The following is a 21,207-nucleotide window of genomic DNA, read 5'->3' as shown; positions in this document are numbered from 1 at the left end:
ACGTGACAAAAAGAATCCTTTGATAATAAGAGACAGTTAGAAGGAATAAATAAAAAGGAGATACTTGAAAACTCACCTTCTTTAGAATCCCTCATATTTGCAGAAGTAGAGTCCAAATCAGCCTTTTTCTGTTTTGTATCCACTGCCTTCTTCCCCTTGTTTTTACTTTCCTGAGTTTTTTTCTTTCCTGGGGGAAACAAACAAACAAAACGCCAACATGTATCATTCCTGCTCAACAACTTTTATTTTTCCTAGTTGAGTGACAGATTTAAAAACCCCACCAGCTCTACAACATAACACACTTCTGCAGAAACCCTTTTTTCCTAAGGAATACAAGACAGATCAGTAAAAATGAACAGCATTCAGATAAAGACAGAAGTCTCCAGAGCCCAGAAGAAATTGTAAGAAAATGATAAGTTGCTAAAAACTAAACTCCAAAATTCTTCCCACAATTTTGAAGAATAGACTGAAATGTATAGTCCAGAGTAAATGAGCTCACAGCACAGTTACCTTCATATGGCTCTTAAATTACTGCATCTCCTACAAGCACATGGAAAATATGAAATTTCTTTATATACTATTAATCCTTAATGTTAACTGGAAGGCCTGATGAAGTAGAAACCCATAGAAGCTTCTCTACTTGTATGAACACTCTGAATAATGACTTGAAGAGAGTTATAACAACAATGAAGTAATAACATTATGAAAAGACTGAACACAGCAGGATCCTGACCAGCAAGGCACAGAGAGTAAAACCAAATGAGCTGGAACAGGGTAACAGTAAAATAGAAAAGTATTTCATCATGTCCACTGACATAAACAAGTTTGCTAACACTTTCTGTTCAGCAGCATGGATTAGCTGCACAGGATGAAGAAGACCAAATCAATGATGCAAGATGTAGACACTGTCATTGACCAGCACACTGCCAAGTTACACTGCTGATTTTGTCCATTAAAGATTCAGTCCTATAATGCATAGAAATGATGCCAAGGCTGTGTAGTAACAAATCTTCAAGGTGTCCCAACTCAATTCATTGCGAAGACCATCACCTCCATACAGAAAGGTTCTTTTACATGCAACACTGAGCAAGACACACCATTTTCCTCTCAAACTTGGCACTTCCACATGCCCCCTCTTAGGAAGGAGAACTGTCCAGAAGCAACAATCCAAATTCCTCCTTCACTCCCTCTAATGCACAAAATGCTACTTCTTAACACACTGTCCCCTCCCTCTAATCACAAGGGTGCATCATAGCCCTAAGTCCATTTCTTCCTTGGAAGCACATTTTTCCAACCCTCAATCCAGCCAAGCAGTTCCTTCTGCCTTTCCTCGAAAATATTTGTCATATCTTGAGCCAAGAAACTGAAATGCCCTTAAAAACCTCTTTCTCTATTCAAACTGAAAATTTCCAACTATGAATCCTCTCCAGTAGAACAGACCAGGGACAGGTCAGCTTTAAAAGGAAATGCTTGTTTTTACTTGAACATTCTATTCTACCTAAACAATTAAATAATTTGCTCTCAAGGAGCTCAGGTTTCACAGATTCTCCCTGAATTCCAGGGTATTTTGGTTTCATGTATGTAGTTATCTTCTCCCCCCAGTGCAACAGTCTTTAGCCAAGACACTGACAACAGTCACTAAAAATTAATTTTTGTCACCTTTGGAAAATACACATGAACCCTTCCTAAAGTGAACTAGCAATTATTTCATAATAACCTCAAATACTGTAATAATCCTTGTGTCTAAACCTGCCATAATGAACCAACACTGGTTTGACAATATTCCATTGTATTTTATACCAAACACCTGCAAGTTGTTGGAAGATTTAGCATACATTTTAGTGTTCACCCTGTACCTGACAGGCTGTGACTGAATGTCCAACCTGCACATAATCTTACATTATCAGCACCTCTAGTTTGCAATTACAACTGGTAGGACCTAGGTGTGAGCACACAGGATTGCAAACAAACTTCCACAAACATCTGCCAAGCCACCTCAAACCCCTCTTGCAATGTACAGTAACACAATTAAACATCTCCATTTCTAGGTAGAATTCTCAATGTCAAATTTCAAAAACATTCCTGGGAATCAAACATGCACCTCAATACACCTTAGAGCAAGGACAGAAAATGGATTTAATTGTCAGGATCCTTTAAGAGCTATCAACTTTTTTGCAGACTGCTTATCATTTGAAGACCAACATCAGTATCTTGACTTCAATGACAAAATTCTAGGTTCATGTCTCTTCTCTAGAGGTGAGACTGGAAGCAAGAAGTAAAAGACTGGTCCACAGGCCCCTCTCACCTATGCCAAACTTGGCCAGGGTTTGCACTACTCTCCCTGTGGCCAGGGATATTGTACTAGATGGTGCAGCACACGATGGCATTGCAGATGAAGTCACTGGGCAATTCTACATCAATTCTACAGCAGCACTGAACTTCAGCAGGTTACTTTAAAAGCCTTCAAGACTTTTTTTTTCCTTACAACCAGATAAGAAATAAATTTTACTCTTTCAAGTGTGATGCAAAATATGTAAAAGCTACAAAAAAAACCACTCAGCTATAACGTGCTGAGGTGTTCCAAAGTACCATCAACTTATAGAATATAAAATATATAGTACCTCAAATTCAATTATAAACTGGAAAATCACTGGAATAGCAAGATTTGTATGCAAAATTGAACTACTTAACTTCATTATACTACTGATGGAAAGATAATTTGCAAGTTCTGCCACATTCTTAAAAAAGATGCAACCTTCTCCTGATGCAACTTACTGATGCAGCTGGAAATGTTTCAAGTTCTTGACCTTTTATGCTTAAAGGCCTTTGAAGAGAAGACTTATCCAGAAGAAGACTTATACTGGCCCTTACTCAGAAGAGCAAGCAACACTGCTTGCACAAACAATTTTAGATGCATGAGATCAATTCCTGACACACATCAAGCCATTGTTGATGTTTTCCTTTCAGCAGCTTTATTCTGTTGGTTTTCTAGATGGCAGCTTTCTTTGCAAGGGCTGTAGGAATCCACTCAAGCGTGGCAACAACTGTTCCAGATTTCATGGCCCTGAATGTTCAATAGCAGATGCTGAGGAAGAGAATTTAAGAGTAAGAATAACAGTAAAGTGATACCCCCTGGATATGCTCTCCCAGCTTTCACGTTTGTGGAGTTTAGGAAGTTCTGAAGATATTTAATAGCTCTTGATAAACTTTCCTACAGAGTTCTCAAAAATGATGGTTTAATCCATGTAAATCTGAAAGGTTTGCATTGTTTTCTTCCTATTTCAATGAAAAACACAACCTACTATTCCAATATGAAGAATATCAGTGAGTAGCCCAAGGTCTGTCTCTTCAATCTCTTATTACAGTTTAAGATGCCAAGAACTGAGAGGTCTGCAGGAGGGGGAATATGCCTCAGAATACAGACCTGCTGGAAGCCTGAGTATAAGTACACACGTGCACTTACCATCAGGTTCCTGAAGGGTCCTACATGGCTGCTACTGCCAGCTGGATCCTCCACTTGGTCTAAACAAGAAAGATACAGGAATGAAACACAGGGAAAGTGAAATGGAAACAATGACAGAAGAATAAACGAAGGGCAGAGCTTCCTCTATGTGTGTGTGCATTAGAAGAGTTGCAAAAGAAAGATGCAAAGGAAATGAATGAAAGAAACAGATGAAAAGTAGCTACTTGTCTACAAAAAGCAAGAGAGGAATGCATTGTCTTGCAACTTAATTTTTAAATATGGTTCCTTTTATTCCCCTTTCCTTCACTCACATTGTAGATAGGTCAGCATGAGCATTATCTGCCTTTACAGCACCTGTATTTAGCACGACCATTGCAACAGGCACAGGAGGTCTCACACTACTGCTAGTGTCCAGATCATCAGCTGATACTTTATGCTGCAGTCTCACTGATTTCAGTGGAATTTGGACAACAGTGAGAATCCAAAAAAAGAGAGAAATAACCTTTATTTGCCCATAATTCATTTTCTTGATCAAACCAAGGAATCTCAAAACAACCTATGGTTACCTGTGCTTGAATGTTTGGTGTTAACCAGAACACTAATGGAACTGTAAAACCATAGTTATTTCGGGTGGGAAGGGATAAGAATACTCAGATGCCAGGAGGGAAGAAGTTAAAGAAGTTTCTCCATACACCTGGAGCTGAATTCTATAATTAAACATTGCTAAATTGTACAAGATGCTATTATCTTTCCTAACCTTTAAGTGCAGCACCATACAAGTTCACAGTCAAAATCACAAAACAAGGACTCTCACATCTGATCTTACATACAAGAAAAATAAGAGATATTTGCCTCTCCAAAAATCTTGGGTAAGTGAAAGGAATTACTGGTGTGAGTTTCTGGTATTCCTTTGAAATTTGTAGTCAACAATGACTTGCAGCCCTGTAAGATCCCTACCAAAATCCCATCCCCTTAGAAGAACCACAGGTACCTGCCCAAATTCCAAGCCTCCTGGACACAGTGAGGAGCTACCTCAGAGACCCCCTGGGAAGTATTCTTAGAGCACAGAGGAGTACAGCCACCTGGAAAGGGGATGGCTCAAGGGAAAAGGACAGATGGGCTTGTTATGTTCTGGCAAACAGTGACCACCACATCCATTTCATGAAGCAAATGACTGTGTACTAAGATCAGCTTGCTTGTCAAACCCCCTTGGGACTGGTTCAGATTAGCAAAAGTTTCCATCAATCCCACACAGTACTTGCTACTATTATATAAATCAATTTTGCATTTTTTTTTCACCTATGAAAAAAAAAAACAAACAACACACCACACACCTCAGTATTTTGGCACTGAAGAGAATATAATGAAGATTAAGTGGATATAGAAGCTAAAAAATCCTTACACAAGATTCCCAAGACAACTGCATGACCACTTCCTCACTATTTTGATTAATGAATTCTAAAATACTGATGCAACTTGATTTTTAATTTGAGAAACAAGTTTGCTGTGCACCAGAATTCCCCTGTTCCTGTACCCAGAACACTGGCAGATGTCCTGCTTTCCAAAATAAGTTCCTTAAACTTTCAGGCGTTTGTAAAAATCTGACTAGTTGTTTGTTCTGGAAGAAAGGCTAGAAAAAACAAATGCCTTTTACACACAAAAAAAAGCCACATCCAAAATAACAGCACCAATTGCTCCAAACAATTAAATCCAAGTTGTGCTGGCTGGAGGAGAAAAATGCAGAAACATGTTGCAGTGACTTCTTAGAATTTTGTCCAACTGGGACTGTCACAGCACACAAACATTAAAGACAATGCATTTTTAATAAATGGAATTGATTCAAAGTGAAGTAACTAAGCACAAAAAAAAAGGCACTGAATTAAAAATGCCCACCATGAAGATGTGACCACTAAAGCTGTTCTTTTAACACATTTTCCTGCTAGCATTTAAGTGTCTTCACTTTGCTTTGATTTATTTTTTGTTAATTCTACCACTAGCCACAGCTCATTACATAGTGAAATCTTGTTTACAAAACCTTTCATTATTATCTACCAGCACCTGCTCAGACAGTAAAACCAAATCATAAAAATCTTGGCTAAATAAATGGCAACATAACTGTGAGTTAAGAGCTGCTTCCAGTCCCTGAGAAAGAGCTAAGAACTCATATGGGGGGAAAGCTGGGAGGTATGACATCCTCATATACATATATATACACACTTGTGTGAGGATTACTCCTATAATCATGAGGATCACAGAAATTTGCTGAAGACATGATCCCAAACCTACAAGGTTATGCAAATACTGTATTTAAAGATCTAGGCCAACAGCCACATTTCAAAGTACACACTAGAGAGGCTGCATGTTGAGCACCACAGACCTACAGCTCCACCATGTTTCTGCATCAAGCAGTATTTGCCTCTCAGCATCCACCATGTGGCCTATGGTAATTAAACAGGTTTTAAATTGCTGTCCCAACTTTTGAGTGATCTGGCATAAGTGAGGTTATTCCACTACATGGTTCAAAATGTAAACTGCAAATTATTGGAGAAGGGAAGCAAGAGTAAAAACAGTCAGAATTCGAAAGGAAAAACCTCAACAATTCTGCTTAATTAAAACAAAGTTACTCAACTATTATCAACTTCCAGTATTTCTTACCTAATATTACTGTTAATATAAAAACATACCAAAGTTCCTTTTAACTATGTGCATTTAAATATTGCTTTGAAACTTGATTAGAGCAAGCTCAGCTGAAAAACTCTGAAGTGTACTGCTGAACACACACACGTTATTACCTGGGGAGGGAACAGGTTTTGAACTCAAAAGCTTCCAACTTCAAAACAAAACACAACATGAAACCACTGCCTAGCAAAGACTGTGGGGGAAAATGCTCCTGTACTAGCAAGAAAAAATGGCTACAGAGGCCAAACCCCTGCCTCCCAGGACCCCCAACCTCAGATACTGCAACAGAACAGCTTTGATGGTAGAATTTTTTGGCTTTTTCCATAGGTTGAACTGGTATGAATCAAGTCAGAGAAAGCTTTTATTTTTCTTTCACTGTGAGTGTAGGATAGGCCATCCTATGAGCATTTCCCAGTTTGGCTGTAGAGATGCATCCCACTTGTTGGTGTGCAGGCACACAAAAACCCTTTCTAACCCCCTCTGACAAAATTCCTCCCCATGGTAGGAAGGTACTCATCTCATTTAAAAATACAGACTCAAGAATTACAACATTAACCAAGTTTTCCATTCTTGAGACTAAATCTTCCTAAAACTGAGCGTTAAAAAAAAAAGATGTAAAAACCATGCAAAAGCAGCACATTGTTTATTCATATTCCAGCAATTCTAAAGGTGAAACTCAGGCCATACAAGGCATAGCCCAATTTTTGAAACAAACATCTAATTAAAGGGGATGTCAATTACATCTGAATGGCCACATACACAGTATCATTAAGAGGCCTATTTCAACAATGATATCAAGTACATATGAAAACATGCATAAATAGACATTTAAACACCTTTATTACCCTGTTTTCCTCCACCCAACATGATGATAAATAACTGGTGGGGCATCTTTCTTGCAATACCATTTAAAAGTTACCAGATACAACTGGTCTACGTGGGCATAATTTCAGGTACTGTTAAACAAATGAAACACTAAAATTGACATGAGCTATTTCTCCCAGTGTACAAAAATTATCACAACGTAATATAAACTTCTGAGTCCTGAGAATACTTTAGAGCTACAGAAGGTCTTAGCTCTGTACTGTCCATCTACCCAAACCTAATGTATCAAAGAATTTTGATAGCAGCTTTAACAGCTGCTTGACATCAAGAAGAGCAAATCCTGTGAGCAAAGGTTGTTCTGTACTTTTTTCCAGCAGAACCTGCATCTCCTTTTCCTTCAAAAGACACTTTCAAGCTTACATAGTAGAAGCAGGAGAATGAGGAACACAAGAAGCATATAAGACAAACTTGACATTAATTCTACCAATATCCAACTGTTCAGTATAAAAAAATATTGCTTCACATCAACCATCACTTCACATCCAAATAGTAGCATTTTAATCACTGCATTTTCCCATCAGATTATAAGTGCTGCCATGAAGTCCTGCCTTGGGAAGATATTTCAATACACCTGAAAACAGATGCACACACACCTAACTGGAAGTGTATTAAAACATGTTTATACCAAGCACTAAATACCCATTTTGCAGCAACGAAACAGAGCAATGCATTTACAGAGGCTGTTAATGTGACATTTGCATAACAGATTAACTTGTTGCCATGGAAAGTGTAAGAAAATTCTTCACTGGGCTATTTAAAACCCCAATTTCTGCAAGTGTTTGGCAAAGTCTCCAATGATAGCACTGAAGATCATGTTACTGTATCTCACCACAAACTTCTTAAATTATATAATAATCAGCACAAGAAATGTTAGCAAAGCACTGGTTAAGCCATGCCAAGAGAAAGGAATGATGCAACAGTTTGCAAGAAGGAAAAGGGAATATACTGCCATGATATGAAGTTCTTTGTGAGCCCAGGAAAGCTTAGCTGAAACTATCCACAAAACTCAGATAAACAGGCTTCTTAGGCTGAAAAATCCCATGAGCAGGAAGCCTATCTTAAATGTGTGGTGTTACACCAGCCCACAAAATCTGAAATAGGAATTGTCTCCAGTCTGCTCCACACACTTCATGCTTTGTAAAATACATTATGTACCATCATCCTCTGTAACAGAAAAAGGCAATCAATTTTTTATTATCTGTTTGCAACAGTTTACCATCCACACCTAGAGCATCTCATTCAAGCCCTTAGGATGTTATGCCTGCTGACTAACCCAAATATAAATCATAAGAAGTTTATAGGCTAGAAGACTTACTCATCCATAATGACTTAAGTAGTACAGAATGTCACCTAACAAAGCATGGCAAACAAACATCCCCAGCATTTCATCCTATGCTGTTTTCACCCACACAGGAGCTGTGACAAAACAATTATGTTTAAATAATTAAACACAGAGCTTTTATCTTAGAAAGATTCAAATGTTATTTCTGCCCCGTGCCAGTATTTCTAAAACCAAAATAGCTGATACAGGGGACACAAAACCACCACCAGACTCTAGAATTTCTCACTCAACATGGTGTTTCTACCTCCTACCCTCCCTAATAACACAACCTCCCACCATTCACTACAAATTCCTAGCAAGTTACTTGATAGCCAAGCACTGCTACCACTGACACAGCCAACCTGTTACAAAAAATGATAAACATTCTTCTCTGTACTTATATTCCATTAGCTTTTATGTTGATAAGCATTCAAAAGAAGCAGCAAAAGACATGACAGCCCATATAATCAACTTCCCAGAAAGAACTGTTTTTCGTGTCCAATTCAGTTGAAAAGAGGGCATCCAAATTTTGTATTTAAATACAAAAAAATTAGTCAAAACTTGAATCCCCACTTAAGCAAGTATTAGCTTTCTCTTGAAACCAGAAAACGTTGCTTCTACATTCACTACAGCTCTCCCTGAAATGTTTTTCTGACCTGAAATAAAACCAGTCCAGTTATCAAGAAATAACATGCATATTGGCAGCATCATTTGCAAGACAATGCAAATGAAAGACCTCACATGAATACCTGTACCACAAAGTTTAAAATTATCAGTATCACATCACTCTGCCTTTATCTGTAATAAATAACCCAATTATTTGTCATGGCACTGTGGGGATCACCAAACATTTGGGAGGGTCAGATCAAAACTATCTTAAAAGGGTTACTGCTTAGGACTTTACCTGCCCATTCTGTTTGACAAACTGGATATATTTAAATCCAGTAGTGCTCATATCAGTAAGTGCTTTTATTTTTCTAAAGCCTGCAGACCCAAAAACTAAAGCCCTTCCTGCACTGCTGGGAAAGGTGTGTCCTGCTATCCAGAGCAATTTTGCTCCACCATGCCAAGCAGGACACTCGAAAGGTTAGTGAAAAGCTGCAATTGCCTGGAAGACCAAAACTGCAGAGTTCATCCAAACATTTGTCCAGACACAGGCTATGGCTTTACTTGGAGAATGCAGCTGTACAAGGGCTACAATTCCCAGGAAACAGGACTGCCTTTGTATCTAACCCGACCTCTGGGATTACTGTAACAGGAGCCTCCAACTTTGAGGAAACAAGAGCAAAGCCTCTCACAGATGCAGGATCCAGACAGTGCTGCTACCACCAGATTAAACCTCCCATGGATAAAACTAAACTAGTCAGATTGTTACAAGGTCACAACACATTTTTTATTTACATTCACACAAATTTGTCCTCTGTGATTCTTTCACCCAACTAGATCCTTTTAGTTATCATACCTACAACATGTCATTTGTGAGACATTTTTCTCCAACAAAACAGTACATTATTCTCACCCCTTCTTTTTTATAATGTATTTCATTCCCCTCCCTGGCACACATTTCCAGTTTTCTTTCTTTTAACGTTCTTATTATTTTTCTTCAGTACCACCTGCAGAGAGGTAATCTTTCTTTTGGAGGATTCAACAGGGAAAACCACACACAGTATGCATTTTTATTGAAGAAAATCTTTTTCCCTCAGCAGCAAACCAACAGATCTGCAACAGATTTGCAGCTTGCATTTCAAAAAGAAAATTACTTTGGAAAACATACTCATATTCCCATAGCACACACTTATTGCTCCTCCTTTTACCATCACACTCCAAAGTACCCAGGTATCAGCTCTGGCAGGCAATGCAACCTCGCCTTGAACAGTAGTTCTTTTTTCTGCAGTTTTAAAGGTTATTATTTACTGCAAGCATAGCAGTATTAAGTTTCCCTGAACCTTCTGCTCAGCTACTAACAGTGATGAAAACAGTATCTGTCAAATGGCATCCACTCATGCAAAGTAAGGAGAACATAAGAACTTCAGGAGAGATGACAAAAATGGAATTATCAACTACCTACTACAGTAAAAAAGTGTTTCCATTAGTCTCCATTAAAAATATAGCATTTTATGAACTAGGCCTTCAACCTACCAAGGAACACCTTTAATTGTTAATAAGCAGCTACTGTCTCAAGTCATTTGCAGGCATGAAAACTTTCCTTCCCTGCATCTGTTAAATTTGGAAGGACTCATCTCCTTCCAACTTCAGAGGGACAATCCAAGATCAGATGGCAGAATATCATTGCAGGTCCTTCCTAATATATAAAAATAGATAAAGAAAAAGGGTACACATGATGAAAACTCATTATTTTAATGTACAACAGTCACCAAAACATTTTTATCTACCGAGAAATTGTGAAACATTTGCTTAGGTTTCTCTGTGAAACTAAGTGCTTCATTCCTTTCAGATGGAGCCCACTGGTATTTTCTTAGAGAAATGCTTTTTAGTCTTCTCTGATAACAGAAGATGAACTGAATTATATTTCCAAAAGAATTCTTAACTGTAAAGCTCCACTTGTCCATCAGTGCACTTCTTGAGATGTAGAGAAGAGTATGACCAGACAACAGCAACAGTTGGCACTAATGTTAACCGAACCAACAAGAGAAGTTCCTAAATTGATAGTTTGCTCCAAACCAGACAATGGCAAACTAGTATCTGCTTTTATGAAATCAAGAAAGGTCAACAGGCTCTTAAAGTCACTACAGGGAATGGCAACTTCCTTCATTTTTCAAATAAAGTGAAAAAAATCCGAGCCACAGCACAAATGTATTCATCTTCTGCTCACTTAACTGCCACATTCCAGATCAACCTGTTTAGAGCAAATCAGACTCTAAAGTTGGACACGTTTCTTGCACACATCTTTTTGTGGCATAAAACATCGAATAAAACAGAACAGAAAAATAAAATGTCAGTGAGAAATAACTGGGACATTCTCATTTGCAGGCAAGGAGCCATAAAAACATAGCTCTGGTATATGAGAATGGAAAGACTGGAGACTTGACACTTAACAGTTAAGAATTTGGTAGCTGTAAGTGAAGTTTCAGCACAAAGTCCACTCTGCTTCTGCAACCCCTGACAGGGGTGCATAAGATCTGCAACGCTGGATTCTCCACCTGCAACTTGAAACAGAACACTTTGCAGGAAAGTCAATTTTTTACACAACTGGCTGAAATTTAGTATGACCCAGTCCTTGGTATGACCCAGTATCAGACAATTCTGATACTTGGCAGCAATATCACACACGACTCCATGGCACAGGGGTGTACATTCTGACACTACCTTGCTGCTAAGGAGAGGTCAGCCACCACTGCAGCTCAGCTGCTGCACACTAGAACCTACCACCCAGCCACCTGGGATCTTCCTGGCAGCAACATAAGGGAGTTTGCATGAGAAAATTTACCAAAAGTTCTATGAATCAAGTGACTTTCAGAAACATAAGGTTTCTCCCATTCTCTTATGGGCTGCCAAATAAATAAGGATTCATCTTTTAGACTCAAGCGAGGCATCTGGCTCTCAATGCAAGTCAAAGAGATGTATAGCTGGTTACTCATTTCCATGGCATTTTGCAGTAATAATAATCAAGATGATAGATTTTCAGCTATTATAATCCTCTCACTAGAGTAACTTTACGTCAATCATGGCATTAATAATGCTGGCTCTTTGAAGTTCTAAAGCATTAATCATAGTCTATCAAACACTCTTGCAGAACTCAGTGTGACAACAAAATTAACTCTTAACAGCAACCCTGGGAAGCTCTTAAGTGCTTCTGAAGGTTTCAGTCTAAATTACTTACATGCACTGGTGATCCAAATAAATACTGTGCTTGCTTAGTCCAGGGGAAAAGTTTTATAAATATAAAAGCTTTATAAATATTTGCTGGTCAGTATCTGATAGTCAGACATTATCTAATTTCTCAGCTACAAATGTTGAAGTATCAGTGAGTCTTATTTCAGCAACTGTTAAACCCAAGTAAAAACTTAGACTGCTGTAACATTTCCTTGAGAAACCTGAGAAAGGGAGTGTAGGCCAGTGAGAATTCTTCAGAACAAAGTAATTCCTGTCAACCTATAGAAAGCTCTTGGCAGGAATAACAAAATAAATTTGAAAGTTTGACAGATGAAAACAATTAAATACACTCTTGTCTGACAACTATTTTCCTTTTTGTTCATTTGGAAAATGTACTAAATAGTAAGTGGAATAGAAAATGACTTTGATATTTTGGAGTCTCACGTGACAGAGAGACTTTACAAACACAAATTACCTTACAAAGGAGATCTCACAATTACAGAAAACAGCTCTCAACCACACACACAGAGTCTGCATCTGTTCCCATCAATAAACCTCCTATCAAAATGTGTATGCACACCCTTGAAGTGAAATGTCTTTATTACTGCATAATAAATCACAGGAGGTATCTGTAAGATGCTCCCTGTAAACCATTCAAGTAAAATAAATGGTCAACGCAAAATTATGGTAAATTGTAATAAAAAAGCACTAAAAAACTTTAGTAACATTAATGATACAGAATCAATATGAATAATAATGTTTAAATGCTTTTGAAAAGATGAAGCATAAAAAGAAAACATCTAGCGAAAGGCAGTAAAAATGAAGAGATCTGGAAGATTCTCATTACAAGAACTCAGAACCTTCACTAAATTAAGACATTATTCAAACTACTAGAATATCAGAAAATAAGAATTCACTGAAAGTCAGTGCTTGACTTTACCCTGTATCCACCATAAAGCCCGAGTCCCCAAGTATAAAATAAAAAATTAAGTAGGAGATTGCACAGGTGGGCAAGTAAACCATAGCGCAAGTGTCTGGAGACAGCACAAAAAATTAAGAAAGGATTATTCCTTTGAATAAAAGTTATTTGGATTTAACTGAGACAGCAAACTCAGTACTTTACTATAGGTAAGGCAGCCTATAACTCCTTGAGTTCACTCTCTTATATGCTGCAAGCAACAGGACAATTCTGAATCTTAAAATAGGTCACTTAGTGGAATAAAAAAGCACTTGTTTCACTTTGGAAAAGTCTGTTCTCCTGTTCTGAAGGAATTCGTCCCCTCCTATTTATTTTCCAAATATCTTTTATCTCAAAGCTCTTCCCTAAAACAGCAATCACCAAATTTTCTCCTTCTACACAGAAGCATTGAAACAGTTCTGTCATTCAGAGGAGCACGTTGTAAAGCAGTTTTGGGAAATCCTGAAACAATAAAACACTTCTGCAAGGAAAGCAGAATTTCAATAGAAACTTATTTTCAAGAAAAATTTAAAAAATATTTTCCTAAGAAAGGAGAAGAACAATTTCAAAATACAATATTAGAATTAAAAAAAAAGAGCACTGGAATGTCAAGCTTCTGTTCTTCCAGGTCACTGTTTCAAAGCTAACCCTGATCAATAGAAAAAAAATTGATTAAAACTAGAAAGTTGTCAAGTGCCTTATTTCACTTCCCACTCCAGCTTATGTAACTCAAGACAGCATGAGTCAATTTGCTGAGAGATGCTGCAACTGTGGTCTAGATGTGTTTTATTTAGCTTGGAAAAGTAGTATAAGGAAGTCTGGCTGAATAAAGCCTTCAGTATTTTGCAAAAAAGCAAAATATTGAAAACTTTAGAATTTGAACAATGAAATAACCCAAGAAAAGTATTTTTATTATGTTAAGAAAAGTACATGAATTTTTTCTAACCAGAAATACGTTATTAGCTAGAAACATGCCAACTTGTTACAATCACGAAGGCCATGTTGTTAAGGACAAAACATCCACAGAGATAAAGTAACAGGGAAGGTGTGTGAGGTGCTTGTTTTAACAGAGATCTGATAATCCCTCACACTGCATTCCTGACCACCTTGAGGCCCTTGGCTAAATCCCTACAAGTTCTGCCTTTTAGTGGCATCACCAGTCAGATGCTTCCTAGACAAAAGCTGGGGACCCCCTACCTCGATCATCAGGATGCCTGATCCCCCCTGTCAGAGCAAACCTCCACCCCAGAGCAGTGCCAGCAGCACTTGTGGATTCCCAGGACCAGCTGCCACGTGCAGACTCCGAAAGGGGAACGTTCACACAACTGCACATCTGAGGCTTCTGAGAAGGAGACAAACCTCACAGCCTTCCCTCACCTTTTAATTACAGCACGTAGGCTTCCCAGTGTTAACATAAATATGATACAACCTGACTAAAGCACAAATACTGTTTTTAATAACTAGGGAAACATCTGAATGTGCTATGCCTCATCTTTCCAAAAGTTTCCCCTTAAAAATCTACAGCTTAAGGGGTCAACACATGCCATTTTGTGCTAAGATTTTTATTATTTTTTAAAACAGATAATTCATTTTTTTACCTCTGAAATGAAGACTTATCTTCTCCTATTCTTACACCCGTAGGCAGGAGCAAGGCTGGAATCAATCATTCCAGTTTCACTCTGCAGTTCAGCAAAGCCCAGAGCTGCAGCTATCACAGGAACTGGGGGTGTTGCTGTACAAGTGAAGATGGGAATTTAAAGTAACACGTCTCTTACTCAAAGAGTTTAATTTATAAGGGATAAAAGAAAATTTGTGCTGGTTAGAAGACCTTAAATATATTAGATATTCACCAGACAGAAGCTGCCAGGAGATACAGTCCCCTTGACATTCCAAAAAATGCAGCTTTTTAACTGGAGCAATAGAATTATTCTTGTAAATCAGTATGATTTGGAAAAATCAAAGTAAATTTCATTCTAACGTATTGTTTTGGATGAACTTGTTGGCATTCTCCTTCCTCTCTTGTCTTTTCCCAGTCATTGCCTGGGAAGATCAGAAGCCTTGAGCTCCTACGTTAGTTATTGATTAAATCTATCAGAAATAGAGCCTAGATAAGAATGTAATTTCATGGTATATCCTTGCTACAATGTACAACTTCCAGCTCTTTAACATCCTCCTTAAGCTACATTCCAACACACAATCATTTTTCTCACAAGCTCCTTTCTCTCTGGAAACTTTTCAACTTATTCCAAGTACAAAAATAAGTAATAATTAATTTAACTTAAAAAACAGGCAATCAGGGCATCGTTTGGCCACAATTTCCATTTGTGATGACATCCAGATGGCAATCCAAGGCCTACCTTTTGTAAAGATGCATATTCATGTGACTCTCAAGTGCAGCTAATGATTTGGTAAAGTGGGAATGCTCTGAGTGTATTAACAAAAAAAAACCTGCAAGGATTTCTATGGTCACAGAATTTAACCTGCTTGTTTCATCTTTACATTTCCCTCTTCTGCAGCAGCAGTTTGACATGATTTCAGTAATAGGCTAATAAGACAAAAGAAAATCCAGTGTCATTTTATTATGACAGCATTTATTTAGACTCTATGAAGCAGAAGCCTAAAGTTGCACTTTGCATTCAGACTGATATAAATCAAGGAACAATAATTATTTATAACACGTGATAGCAGACCCAAAATTCACTTACCTTAATCTCACACTATTTCTGGCACAGTATTCCTAAGAGTTGCCCTACAGTTCATGCTCTCCCTGAAATCTGTAAGAACTATGGAAAGCAGCAACATCCTGGCAGTGGAGCCATTTATGGTAGTAAAGTTCTAAAAGATTTGCTAGCAATGGTATGAGTCTTTAAAACTGTACTACAATGAATAATCACCAGGGGCTGTCCAAGATACAGGCGAGGCTGATTCAGGTTTTTAAGAGGTTATTTGGTTTCATGACAGGCTCCCACTCAAGTTGCCTTACGTAGCATGTGCTTCTGGTAAAATGAAATTAGAGGCTTTTTTCCCCTCCTCTTGACAGCCCGACTTTGTAGAGAGGGAAGAATATGAAAGAGGTACATGCAGTATTCAGCCCAGACAATGGCACGAATTATGCCACTGGGGTTTGTTGCCTGGATAAAGTGCTAAGTGGAACACAGCTCTGACACAAACACAGCTGAACAGCACAGCATGGAACCCCTGCCATTGAGATACAAATAAGCACAGAAGTAAAACATTGCCCTCTTCTCCTCCCTAAAAAAAAGGGGGGTTTTAAAGCTATTCTTCACAAGCATGTTGCAGAGCAAACTTTTATCTTGTGGAACATCAGTCTCCTTCCTCAGCGAACAGACTTTTGATCTGCCACATAATCCATGACAGAAACTGCCTAGATTATTTTAGCATTGTTTGATTACACTTTGGAGTCTCCTTAAGTACCTTAAAGCAGATTACAGGCTGTTAAAACCACTGAGTATTTTTATGTATGACCATCCCTTTCTTTTTTTTTTAAATTGTATTTAGTTAGTGCAAAGTTACTTTTGAAAGGAAGACAGAGGCTGAAGCCAGACTCCAGAAGTGTTGTTCTTGAAGGCAACACCCATCTTCCATATTACGGCCTGCTACTACTACGTATTACTACTGTCATATATAAAGGAAGAAAGGCCCTGATGAGAGAAAAAAAAAAGTGTCCACACCATTCCTCTAATGGACACATTAATTCAGCTGTAAAATGAAAGCCAAGCTTTTCTTTTTTCCTTAAAAAGGGAATGAATGAAAAATCTTGTGCTAGTGCATTTGAACAAATTTTCCCCCACGTTTGGCAGGCAGAACAGAAGCATATTAACTACAACTTGGGAGAAGCAGATGATAAATGCTTAACAAACAAATGGCATTTCAGAAAATGCAAAAGCAAGAAAAAATGTATTAAGATCATTTTTCTGCTAGTTGTTGATGATGCACAAACAGCTGCCTGCTCTTAGGAACGTAGCAATCATGTCAGAGATAACAGGGGCTGCCTCTGATAGAAATCTTTGATGCTACCCAAGTTCAGCAAGTTGTTTTCTTCTTCTGGGGGGCTGTATTCCTCCCTGCCAAGGCCCTTTTATTCTCCTAATTTTCTTCTTCAATCTCAAATGCACTCATCACCTTAGCAACAACATGGAAAGTTTCAGCGCATAAAAATAAATTAAGAAGAGCTACTACCTCTTTCCCTCAAGGTGTCCTAAGCTGTTGTAGAAGAATGTTGCATTTATGGTAGAAGAAAGATGTATTTATGGTAGAAGATGTATTTATTCCAGCCATGAAAGCCTATGACTGAGTCAGGCAGCACCTTTTGAACATGAACACCTGGGAGATGTGAAGTATTTTCAAGGCAGATGACAAGACTAAAAATACTGCAAGACACTGAAGCTGTGCAGGTAAAGAACAGCCAAGCTTAGAGAAACTTGGCTGAGGCATAACCAAGATCCCAGCTTCTGGAAACATGTCAGGGAAGCCTGGGACATAGCAGAAGATGGCAGGTGCCATCCTAACTGTGCTCTAAAGGAGATTATGAACCTTGTGTCAGTAATCACTTGCAAACAGAGGTTAGATCAAGGTCAAGGAGAACAGCTCAATCAGTGCTTGGTGTCCACCCTAGACTTGGTCAGCTGCTGGTTCTTCAATCCCATCTCAACTGCACAAATTTAACAAGGCCTACCTCTAATTGTAAGGTATTCTGAAGTGCCAGAGTGCAAGGACTTATCCAGAAATAAAGAGAATTCCTACTGCAATATGAGATGTTCTACAATAATGAAATCCTTGATGGATTGGGCAAAACAGCACTTTTAATATCTGTGAAATGGTCACCTCCGTTGATAAAATCAGAGTTCATTAAAGAAATTGCAGAAACAAGACTGTCAAACATGAGACATCTTAACTGCCCAAGGACAAGGCCCAAGTTGCATTAAAAATTCCAAAAGGTATTTGTTTCAGCCACTACAGAATAATTATGAGCAATTTCATAACTGCATGTTTTGAATAACTAAATTATAATACATTCCTCAAATAAGGTTTTGTCCAGTCATTTCTAAGGTATCAAACTGTCAGTCTCCTGTTCTGGAAAATGTTTTTCTAAAGGACACACACATTCACAGTTGTTTAAACTTGGCAGTTCTTGTTTAGTTCTATTTCCTCCTCAATGTGCAAGATGTCAACCTGCAACACAGGCCAAAATAAAGTTTACAAAAAAAGAAATAATTCATCTGTTTAGGCAGCTAATAAATTCAAAATTCACAACCCTCCAGAGGAGATGCTCTCTAGCAAATTGCTCAATTATTTAATCAAAAAGATTACCTTGTACTTACTCCCATTTTTCACAAACATAAAGTGAAGTCACTTCATCTTTCTCCTGTCTCCCCCCTAGTTAAGAGTATTTTTTTTTTCCAATAATTGCTCTATAACCTTGCTCATCATCATATCCCTTATTTCCAATAAAACCTCAACCCTGGGCTAAGAAACTTCCATATCCAGGAAACAGCACTGAATCTGCAAAAAAAGGGTTATCAGTAGAAACCATTTTGGAATCCAAACTGCAGCTCCTGCTGTCAGATCAGCAGAAAAATATTGTGTTTCTTACAAGAAAATTGCTGTGAATTGCAAATGTTAGCAGATGTTACTGCAAATACTAAAATAACAGAGTAAATATAAAGGAGTAAAAATAATCCCAATGGAAGCTACTAAAAACAAAACTATACAATGTCAAAATATTAATTAGAAAAGAAGAAAATTAATTGCTTTATCTTTTACATCAGGGATCTTAAAGCTTTCAGCATAACTCAAAGCAACTGTATTTTCTGCTTCTTAATAGAAGGGTATAATTCTATTGATACATTATTTTTGTTACTGTCAAATGTTTCATCTCTATCATGTTTGGAGGTTTTTGTTTGTTTGTTTGTTTTCTTAATATTTGTGAACCTTAGTAAGGAGCTTGTGTTTATAAAATGGGCAAAAAGACCTACTGTTTTTAATCACAACAGCCTGAAATCTGCAAAATTAATAACAGTTAAACTTGAAAACCTACATAACAGCACAAAACCAAACCCCAGGAACTACCAAACTAGCTTACTGATATTTTTATCTATAGCTGCATTAATGCAAATAAAACTTCTATGCCATGAAAATTTACCTTAGAAATTATTCTGTCTGGGTTTTCTGATTTGTAATATAATCAAATACTTTCAAGTTGTTTTTCTAGCCTTTCAGGTAAATCACAGGCACATCAGTTATTGCCAAGATAATGCACATTTAGCAAAAAGCATAATACAGCCTCTAATTTACCAAGTGCTCCTTATATACGTGCTGAATGTGCCTTTCATTTCAGGGAGCAAAATAAAAATCAGCGCTTGAATTTCAGTTTGCATTGGCTTAAGAATTACTGTGCAAAAGAATAACCCAGTTGCACCACTTCTTTCTCCCAGTCCCCTCCTCAATCTCTCAAATAATATAAAAACCTTATATAATAACTGTTCTTCTAAATATTTGAGCTTGTTCCCAATGTGAGTTCCACAGGCAACCGCACTATAAGATCAGGCCCTAAATGTTAAGTTTAAAACATTTACAATGATGCCATTTAAAATATTCATCTTTAGATTGCGGGTAACCTTCAAAGAAATCCAAAATATACATATTCATCTACAGGAGGAATCAATATCCTTGTGCTACAACTGTAAATCCTTCCCCTTTTATATTCACTGCCTGGGAAGTCAGAGCTTCTCTTGAGATTTTGGCCTAAACCGGCAGTCAAAATGTCAGTTATATAAGGCCACGCGTGGAGACATATGCACGCTGAAAAATATTGCTCCTGATTTAATCGTGGAAAAGATCATCGATGTCTGCTCTGACACACGTATTGACATGAAGACTAATGTGTGCAACCCCCTCGAAATTCTTCTCCCATCCTTCCTGCTCTGCCAAAGTCAGCCAAAAGTTGCCATTCGTGCCGCCTGCGAAATTTCACCCCGAACAAGCTCACCCTAAAACCAACAAGAAATTCAAACCCACGGCAAATAACAAAAGCCTTCAATTCTCGGCAGCACCAGCGCTCGGCTGAAGCGACCAGCCCCCGCGCCCGAGAGGACCCCGCGGCCCTCCACTTGCTGCCGCTGCCTGCCAATAATTTTAGCAGCAACCCCACCCACCCCGAGTTGAGAGTTTTCGGCGCCTGCCACAACCCTCGGCGCTGCTGCAGAAGGACATTCCCGCCCCGCCGAGCCCACCACAACCCTTCGCCTTCCCGGGCTCCAGACGGAGACATTTTCCCCTTCTCTCTTGGCGAAAGCAGCCTCGGGCCGCCCCGGCCCAACTTTTCCGAGGCACCGTAACTCGGACGATCCGCCTGGCAGCCCCCCCGCCCCTCCTGCCTCCCTCCCTCCCTCCCTCCCCGCGGGCTCGGGAGGCGGCGTTGGGGGAAGGTCACGGCGGCCGCCGCCGCCCACCCGGCAAAAGTTTGCGGGTCTCGGCGCCGCCACGAGGGGAGGCCGCGGGCGGGCAGGGCCGGGGGGCCTGGGCTCGGCCCTACCTTTCTTGGCTTTCGGGGAGTGCCGGCGGCTGCGGGCGCTGGCTCGCTCTTCCTCAATAGCGGCGGCTATCTCCGGGTCGTCCTCCCCATTGTACCACACCAACAGCTCCTCGCCGGGCGCGATTGGCTGCCGGGAGAGAAGAGAGAGGCCAGGAGCCAATCAGGAGGCGGCTTGTTGGCGGCAGCCCCCGCGGGGCGGGGGGAGCGGCAGCGCCGGTGGCTTGAGCGCCCCGCCAGCAGCGGCAGCCGCCGGACAGCGCCCCTGGCGGCCGGAGGGTGCGCAGCCCCCCCAACCCGCGCAGCAACGGGTTCGGTTCCCGCTGCTCCCACATAACCCTCCTGTAGCCCCCCCATAACCCCCTTATAGCCCTCCTATAGCCCCCCCTACAGCCCCCCTATAATCCACCTATAGCCCTCGTATAGCCCCCCCTACAGCCCCCCTATAATCCACCTATAGCCCTCCTATAATCCTCCTATAGCCCTCCTGTAACCCCCCTATAATCCCCCTATAG

At 39.3% G+C, this 21,207-nt stretch overlaps 1 protein-coding gene across 5 annotated transcripts in view; it reads right to left on the bottom strand.

Annotated features, from left to right (window-relative positions):
* PRDM2 (PR/SET domain 2) overlaps nucleotides 1-21,207 on the bottom strand; it is a 66,713-nt gene that overhangs the window by 19,146 nt on the left and 26,360 nt on the right. For 4 of the 5 annotated variants that reach the window (XR_007891380.1, XM_051637586.1, XM_051637587.1 and 1 more), the window contains exons 6-7: nucleotides 20,696-20,822; nucleotides 77-187 (exon numbers count right to left, since the gene is read on the bottom strand). Coding sequence is in view for 4 of the 5 variants with exons in the window: in XM_051637586.1 (XP_051493546.1) it covers nucleotides 77-187; nucleotides 20,696-20,822 (238 nt within the window). In the remaining variant the exon portion in view is untranslated. Of the gene's footprint in view, nucleotides 1-76; nucleotides 188-10,487; nucleotides 10,501-20,695; nucleotides 20,823-21,207 lie in introns of those variants that run through there. The other variant, XM_051637589.1, reaches the window with a different exon arrangement.

The sequence above is a fragment of the Apus apus genome, chromosome 20 (assembly GCF_020740795.1).
Source record: "Apus apus isolate bApuApu2 chromosome 20, bApuApu2.pri.cur, whole genome shotgun sequence".
NCBI classification, from domain to species: domain Eukaryota; kingdom Metazoa; phylum Chordata; class Aves; order Apodiformes; family Apodidae; genus Apus; species Apus apus.
This window is presented reverse-complemented; position numbering and strand designations above follow the sequence as displayed.